This window comes from Convolutriloba macropyga, chromosome 2, assembly GCF_964194025.1.
Source record: "Convolutriloba macropyga chromosome 2, txConMacr16.3, whole genome shotgun sequence".
NCBI lineage: Eukaryota > Metazoa > Xenacoelomorpha > Acoela > Convolutidae > Convolutriloba > Convolutriloba macropyga.
The window spans coordinates 48465292-48474175 of NC_134469.1; the positions used below are offsets into that span (position 1 = coordinate 48465292).

The window sequence follows — 8884 nt, forward strand, 5'->3', positions numbered from 1 at the left end:
TGGACCATTTCTTGTCTTTTTTTGACGATATTCCGACTATTTTTGGACGATTTTCCGACTTATTTGGACGAATTTTGAATTTTCTTTGGACGATTTCTCGTCTTTTTTGACGATTTTCCGACTATTTTTGAACGATTTCCTGTCTCTTTTTGACCATTTTCCGACTATTTTTGGACGATTTTCCGACATTTTTTGGACGAATTTTTGGATTTTCTTTGGACCATTTCTCGTCTGTTTTGACGATTTTCCGACTATTTTTGGACAATTTTCCGACTTTTTTGGACGCATTTTCGAATTTTCTTTGGACGATTTCTCGTCTTTTTTGACGATTTTCCGACTATTTTTGGACGATTTCCTGTCTCTTTTTGACCATTTTCCGACTATTTTTGGACGACTTTCCGACATTTTCTGGACGAATTTTCGGATTTTCTTTGGACAATTTCTCGTCTGTTTTGACGATTTTCCGACTATTTTTGGACGATTTCCTGTCTCTTTTTGACCATTTTCCGACTATTTTTGGACAATTTTCCGACTTTTTTGGACGAATTTTCGAATTTGCTTTGGACGATTTCTCGTCTTTTTTGACGATTTTCCGACTATTTTTGGACGATTTCCTGTCTTTTTTTTGACCATTTTCCGACAATTTTTGGACAATTTCCCGGCTATTTTTGGACAATTTCTGGGCTTTTTGACAATTTTCCGACTAGTTTTGGACGATTTTCCGACTTTTTGTGGACGAATTTTCGAATTTTCTTTGGACAATTTGTCGTGTTTTTTGACCATTTTCCGACTGTTTTTGGACGATTTTCCGACTTTTTTGGACGAATTTTCGAATTTTCTTTGGACGATTTCTCGTCTTTTTTGACGATTTTTCGACTATTTTTGGACGATTTCCTGTCTCTTTTTGACCATTTTCCGACTATTTTTGGACGATTTTCCGACATTTTTTGGACGAATTTTCGGATTTTCTTTGAACAATTTCTCGTCTGTTTTGACGATTTTTCCGACTATTTTTGGACGATTTCCTGTCTTTTTTTTGACTATTTTCCGACTACTTTTGGACAATTTCCCGGCTATTTCTGGACGATTTCTGGGCTTTTTTGACCATTTTCCGACTATTTTTGGACGATTACCCGACTATTTTTGAACGAATTTTCGGATTTTCTTCGGACGATTTCTCTTCCTTTTTGACGATTTTCCGACTATTTTTGGACGATTTTCCGACATTTTCTGGATGAATTTTCGGATTTTCTTTGGACAATTTCTCGTCTGTTTTGACGATTTTCCGACTATTTTTGGACGATTTCCTGTCTTTTTTTTGACCATTTTCCGACTATTTTTGGACAATTTCCCGGCTATTTTTGGACAATTTCTGGGCTTTTTGACAATTTTCCGACTAGTTTTGGACGATTTTCCGACTTTTTGTGGACGAATTTTTGAATTTTCTTTGGACAATTTGTCGTGTTTTTTTGACCATTTTCCGACTGTTTTTGGACAATTTTCCGACTTTTTTGGACGAATTTTCGAATTTCCTTTGGACGATTTCTCGTCTTTTTTGACGATTTTTCGACTATTTTTGGACGATTTCCTGTCTCTTTTTGACCATTTTCCGACTATTTTTGGACGATTTTCCGACATTTTTTTGGACGAATTTTCGGATTTTCTTTGAACAATTTCTCGTCTGTTTTGACGATTTTCCGACTATTTTTGGACGATTTCCTGTCTTTTTTTGACTATTTTCCGACTACTTTTGGACAATTTCCCGGCTATTTTTGGACGATTTCTGGGCTTTTTTGACCATTTTCCGACTATTTTTGGACGATTACCCGACTATTTTTGAACGAATTTTCGGATTTTCTTCGGACGATTTCTCTTCCTTTTTGACGATTTTCCGACTTTTTGTGGACGAATTTTTGAATTTTCTTTGGACAATTTGTCGTGTTTTTTGACCATTTTCCGACTGTTTTTGGACAATTTTCCGACTTTTTTGGACGAATTTTCGAATTTCCTTTGGACGATTTCTCGTCTTTTTTGACGATTTTTCGACTATTTTTGGACGATTTCCTGTCTCTTTTTGACCATTTTCCGACTATTTTTGGACGATTTTCCGACATTTTTTGGACGAATTTTCGGATTTTCTTTGAACAATTTCTCGTCTGTTTTGACGATTTTCCGACTATTTTTGGACGATTTCCTGTCTTTTTTTGACTATTTTCCGACTACTTTTGGACAATTTCCCGGCTATTTTTGGACGATTTCTGGGCTTTTTTGACCATTTTCCGACTATTTTTGGACGATTACCCGACTATTTTTGAACGAATTTTCGGATTTTCTTCGGACGATTTCTCTTCCTTTTTGACGATTTTCCGACTATTTTTGGACGATTTTCCGACATTTTCTGGACGAATTTTCGGATTTTCTTTGGACAATTTCTCATCTGTTTTGACGATTTTCCGACTATTTTTGGACGATTTCCTGTCTTTTTTTTTTGACCATTTTCCGACTATTTTTGGACAATTTCCCGGCTATTTTTGGACAATTTCTGGGCTTTTTGACAATTTTCCGACTAGTTTTGGACGATTTTCCGACTTTTTGTGGACGAATTTTCGAATTTTCTTTGGACGATTTTTCGTGTTTTTTGACCATTTTCCGACTGTTTTTGGACGATTTTCCGACTTTTTTGGACGAATTTTCGAATTTTCTTTGGACGATTTCTCGTCTTTTTTGACGATTTTTCGACTATTTTTGGACGATTTCCTGTCTCTTTTTGACCATTTTCCGACTATTTTTGGACGATTTTCCGACATTTTTTGGACGAATTTTCGGATTTTCTTTGAACAATTTCTCGTCTCTTTTGACGATTTTCCGACTATTTTTGGACGATTTCCTGTCTTTTATTGACTATTTTCCGACTACTTTTGGACAATTTCCCGACTATTTTTGGACGATTTCTGGGCTTTTTGACAATTTTCCGACTAGTTTTGGGCGATTTTCCGACTTTTTGTGGACGAATTTTCGAATTTTCTTTGGACGATTTCTCGTGTTTTTTGACCATTTTCCGACTAGTTTTGGACGATTTTCCGACTTTTTGTGGACGAATTTTCGAATTTTCTTTGGACGATTTCTCGTGTTTTTTGACCATTTTCCGACTGTTTTTGGACGATTTTCCGACTTTTTTGGACGAATTTTCGAATTTTCTTTGGACGAATTCTCGTCTTTTTTGACGATTTTTCGACTATTTTTGGACGATTTCCTGTCTCTTTTTGACCATTTTCCGACTATTTTTGGACGATTTTCCGACATTTTTTGGACGAATTTTCGGATTTTCTTTGAACAATTTCTCGTCTGTTTTGACGATTTTCCGACTATTTTTGGACGATTTCCTGTCTTTTTTCGACTATTTTCCGACTACTTTTGGACAATTTCCCGGCTATTTTTGGACGATTTCTGGGCTTTTTTGACCATTTTCCGACTATTTTTGGACGATTACCCGACTATTTTTGAACGAATTTTCGGATTTTCTTCGGACGATTTCTCTTCCTTTTTGACGATTTTCCGACTACTTTTTGGATTATTTCCTGTCTTTTTTGACCTTTTTCGACTATTTTTGGACAATTTCCCGTTTTTTTAACCATTTCCCCACTATTTTTGGACAACTTCCCTGCTATTTTTGGACGATTTCTGCGCTTTTTTGACCATTTTCTGATTAATTTTGGACGATTTCCCGGCCATTTTTGGCGTTTTTTTGGCTATTTTTGACGTTTTTTTCGGCCAATTTACGAATTGCCAAGACTTTGATTTAGACTTTCCAAGTCTTAGATCAGACTCGGATTACGAATTGCCAAGTCTTAAATAAGACTTGGATTTAGACTTGCCAAGTCTCAGCTCAGACTTGGATTTAGACGGAAGGTTTGGATTTGTCAAAATGTACCTTTTAGCCAAAAGCGTACGTTTTGTGACGTACTGATGGTTGTTAAAGTTATCGAGTCGAGCATAAAATAACTTTGACGATATATTGATAAACTATATGCTGCATATTCCCAATAAAGCTTGGTTCCTAACGTAATTCTACTGCTGCCTAAATTTGCACGCTGTTTCTTATAGTGATTTTTCAGCTTTCCAAATTGGGGCTGGTTTGACCTCTTAACCTACTCAGAATCGTCATGTCAAATTCTCACCTTTTTCCTGGCAGTGTTGGGTCTCGGGGCTCAGAACGAGCTGGTTCTAATGAGTATGGACCGATTTCTTGCTGTGTCCTACTCTCAATACAGCGAGAAGTTAATGCGCAATCTACGCTACCCATTGATCTGTACTATTGTAAACTACGCACTCACTACAGTGCTGAGTCTGCCCATTTTGACATATGTGGAACTGAACGAGGCTGGACACTGCATCGGTAAAGATTTTGCTAAAGAGGAATTATGGAGAGTATATGGCCTGGGCACTGTGCTGGTTGTGTTCACTGCTGTTCCAGTTGTCTGCATTCTCCTCTTCAATGCATACACCATTTATAAGCTCAGGTAAACTTTTGATGAATACTTTTGCTCGGGCAAAATACCAAAAGCTATTTTAGATTTTGGTTATACCCAGCAGACCAAAAAGATGTATCGGTGAGCGGATATTGTTTTATGTATGGAACGCAAACTAATCTACTTACCAAGATTTAGGCCTCGACTTTTGAAAAGACTGAAAAGCGCAGACTTAAATTGAATTAAAATTACACAGTCAAATTTCTTGGTTAAAGTTGAGGAAAAGCCTTTACATGGGTCGAGCAATATTTTTCTTTGTGGGGTTTTGGGTAGAGCATGGTCTTCTCATGGTTGATCAAAAGTCAAGACAAAGATAAAAAAAATGAACCCATGCACGTCAACTTGAATAATTTCAGAAATTTCGCTTAAAAAGTTAATGATATATATCAACATTTCTATTCGGTCTGTTGAGTCTGGCCAAGGTTGGCCTGAGTTTCGGTGAAGGGTCTGCTCCGTCTGGTAAGGTCATCGGGTCTGACCGATTCGTCTGGACTACTCTCAGTTGTAGGCCTCGACACATGAAAAAAGTTTTGCTCGACTTTAAGTAGAAAGCTTGACAGAGTAACTTTTGCCAACAAAGCCACCCGCCCCCACCACCACAACTACCACCACCAGACTTTTAACGTCTTTTGATCAGTCGAGGCATAAACCTGGGTAGGGTTTGATCGGGCTGACCAACATGGTCGAAACTTTGTTCCCAATGACCAGGGTTGAGCAAAGTTTGTTAGGTAATGGCCAGTACCAGTTATTCTGGACTCAAGTTTTTATGTCTTACCAATACATACATTGGATCGCAAACCTCATCATGGGACGAATATATCATGATCATATGCCATGAATATGTGAACGAATTGGGGTTTTCAGGCGCGACAGGAGTGATCTGAGGGATGTGGGTCTGAGTAGGACTCCAGAGGAAGAGATAGAGTACTGGATAACAGTTGGATGTATCTACATCTGCGGCTCATTTCTCCTCTTCACATGCGGTGCCGCTTTTTTCCAGTTCAAGAGACAGAGCACAACCCAGGCACTGCGAAAGGACCCAAATCAGATTGAATACTACGATGCATACATGACCCTTTACAGAAACCTGGGTGTGCTTTTCGGAGTCACCAACATGATATTCGCATTCGTATTCTACATCATTCAGAACAAAAACCTAAGATCTACAATAGTGAAAGTATTGCATATCCTGTTTATAAGTGAGGAACCACAAAGAAATAGTCCACGCAATTTAGACAGGACTCCAGAAGCTCCAGCCAGACAAGAAACTATCAACATTGACCCAATAGCCGAGTATCCCATTGATACCACGTTTAACCGAACTACCTCACGAATCACCGTGGGACCACCTGAATTATCAATAGCAGTCACAATGAATTCAGCTAATTTTGAGGCGGTTAATCAAGAAGTGATTCGACAACTGGAATCTATATTTGGACGAGATGACCCAGAGCTCATATTGAGGTGTAGGGATCACTTGTGGGAGCTGGCAGAGGTAGCAGATAGATACGAAGGGGAACCACAACGACGAAAACAACAACAACACCTTCAACGACAAAAACAGCAACAGCAACGTGGAGATAGTTGCAAAGAAAGGGAGGGAACCGGAGAGGTAGCTGATGCAACACTGGACATACAAACTCGACGAGTGAAATTTGAAAAGACCAGTCAACCCATTCACTATCAAGCAGATCAATGAACAATGTGCATATCGGACTAGCTACCAAAATTGGCTCTAAAAATCATGCCAGTAAATAGTTAACTTAACTTCAGTTGTTCTATTTATATTTATGCAGTATGGTACCAAAAAGGTACGTACACCAGCAGAAATTTAAAGAAGCACCACGACTATCAAATAATACGAAATTTTATGTTAAGGTCAAATCAGTCCTCTAATTACAAGTTACCACTCCTTCAAGCTTTTTAACATCTAATGGACTGTCTCTTTGGTCATCAAACAAGCTTCTAACGAAATCTGAGCTAAAAGACCGACACTTTTTTATTAATTGTTTTCGTAATTGCTACTTCAAAATTGGCCATAAAATTTCAATTGGATACAAATCGGGACTATTCGTTGACTATTACATTTCCTCCAGTTCCTATTAGTTGAAGATACTGCGGACAATTTTAATTTATTCACAGAAGCTTTATCTTTTTGAATTAAGATGTCCTGATGATTTTTTTGTAACTTTTCAAAATTTCCAGGTAAACTAGAACCCTTGACTGCTTTGATGATTTAACAAACAGTTTCTGTCCATCTGATTGTAATAGAAACCTGAAAAAGTGATTGTCTGTCCCAACTCATTTTTTTGTGAAGAAATTTTTCCAAAGAGCTCAAGCTGGGGCTTGAGCTTTTTTTTGGTAAAGTTTGTGTGCAGGCTGTATGCTAAATCTTCATTTTAAACTGAGCTGCTTTTGTTTTTCGTTCAAAAAAACTCTTTATTTAGAATTGCAATAGCATGGTGATCAGCAAAAAGTGCAATTTAACCATCTTTTTTGTGTAAATGAAGTCTCGTATAGAAATTCACGCGTTTTTCACGCCTCAGCGCAAATCAAACATTTTGAGCGAAAATGGCGCTTAAAGAGCACAAATTGTGATGTGTTTAGCTTTTTGGAACCGTAGTGTATTTATATAGTTTGATGTAGCTGGGGTCAACTTTGAGGCAACCAGTGCTCTTGATGAATGCTAAAGATTGCTACGAACAAAAACAAATAGACAAAATTACAAAAAATCCCAATTTTTGTGCGACAATTAAAAAATGCATTAAAAATTGCTAGACGTTTTTCATTACAAACAAAATAGAGACAATTTGACCAATTTTAGACATCTTGTTACAGTCAAAAAGATCTGTTAGTATGGTTTGACATAGTCTGAGCGAAACTCTTTCTTGTACAATTTAGCAAAGAGTCCTATCCAGAGTCGAATTGGAACCAAGTTGTCCAGTCACAAGAATAATCAGTCTACACTAAAAGTTATTAATGAACGGTTTTAGAGATTGTTTTCTAATAATCACTGAGCCATTTTATTTGCTAAGCACATATCCTTGTTAGACTCCGTGACAATTTGTGCAGATGACTTTAATATGAGTTTTTTGGAAGCTCTCAGAGGACATATAAAATGATGAATGTCTGTTTATCTAAGAAGAATACATACAAATGCCCTTTGATTAAAATTTCATTCTGTTTTACCCCTTATCTTCGAATCCACTGACACGGTGCCAACCAGTGCAACACCCCTGTTGGTTTGCACCCCGACTGTGCGACTAATGTGAGTCTGGCATCCCTAAGTGCGACAAAAATCGGCTGACAGGGATTGGCTATGTCACCCACCCCAACGCAGATAGTGTTGATTCCTCGACCCAAGCTGCAACTGGTTTCAATGTGAATACAGTGGAAGAAATAATCCAGGCCATAATTGTTCTTACGGGGTTGGCTAAACAGAGCTGCAGTAAGGAAGCTTCAGAGCAAATACGCGCTTGGGACATCTAAGATTGTGCTTCCAGCTGGAGGTGTCCAGACCGACAAGACCTCTGATCAGATCACTGTCGGTCTCACAGCGTTGATTTCATAAAATTTTTATTGAATTTCTAATGTTTGTTGAAGCGCCCTAACTATATAAGAAATGTAAAGACACAGACTTTTTGAAGTTTTGTGAGAACAGCATTGATTGTGCTGAAGAGCGCTTAATATTGTTTAAAACTAAAGTGCAAAAATGTTGAAGGAAATGTGCAAACTCTTTACTGTGAGGAAGCTGTATTGGGAATGTTCAGACGGAAATAATTTCTGTAATGGTTGTGTTGAATTTCTGCACGTTGATATCCATTTTTAAAAAGTGAATTAATTTAAGAAAAAAGTGGTGATCTTTGTTAGAGAAGTCACAAAAATGGCCTTTTTTGCTGCAAATGCCGTGAAGAGAAAATCCTTTTTAATCTGCACAGTTAATGCAATTTATCCTAACATGAAAAGCCGTTTTCAATGGAACATTCAGTCATCAGCGGAGAAGTGGACACCTTGATTAAGAATTTGAGCACACTAGAAGGAAAACTGTGCATTTCTCTTGCAATATAATTTCCTTTAAAGAATTTTGCGCCATCTGCTCTAATGTCTGAAAAGAACAATTTTTGAATAATGGTTTTGAATTAAAGAAGTTCTCTGATCCATTTTTTATCTGTTTGCAAAAAGATTGACTTTCCAAAATAATATTCACAGCACAGATTATAGTGCATGTTGTTTTTTTTTCAAAAAAAAGTCTAACTGAAAAAGTAAAATTTGCTAAGGAAAATAACATTCCTCCTCTTTGCATAAAAAATTTGCATGAGAAACAATAATAATGAACAAAATGCAAAATCGTTTTC

The 8884-nt window shown here is 37.3% G+C and overlaps 1 protein-coding gene across 1 annotated transcript; it reads left to right on the forward strand.

Annotated features, from left to right (window-relative positions):
- Positions 1-4227: 4227 nt before the first annotated feature.
- LOC142334922 (uncharacterized) lies at positions 4228-6308 on the forward strand. Its single transcript, XM_075383251.1, has 2 exons — positions 4228-4520; positions 5394-6308. Exons 1-2 carry the CDS (start codon positions 4228-4230, stop codon positions 6226-6228), a joined length of 1128 nt encoding a protein of 375 aa, XP_075239366.1. The 3' UTR covers positions 6229-6308.
- The last annotated feature ends 2576 nt before the right edge of the window (positions 6309-8884 follow it).

Coding starts and splice junctions, on each gene's coding strand:
- LOC142334922 (XM_075383251.1), top strand. CDS start 4,228: ATGAGTATGGACCGATTTCTTGCTGTGTCCTACTCTCAATACAGCGAG. Junction 4,521..5,393: donor TACACCATTTATAAGCTCAG/GTAAACTTTTGA, acceptor TGGGGTTTTCAG/GCGCGACAGGAGTGATCTGA.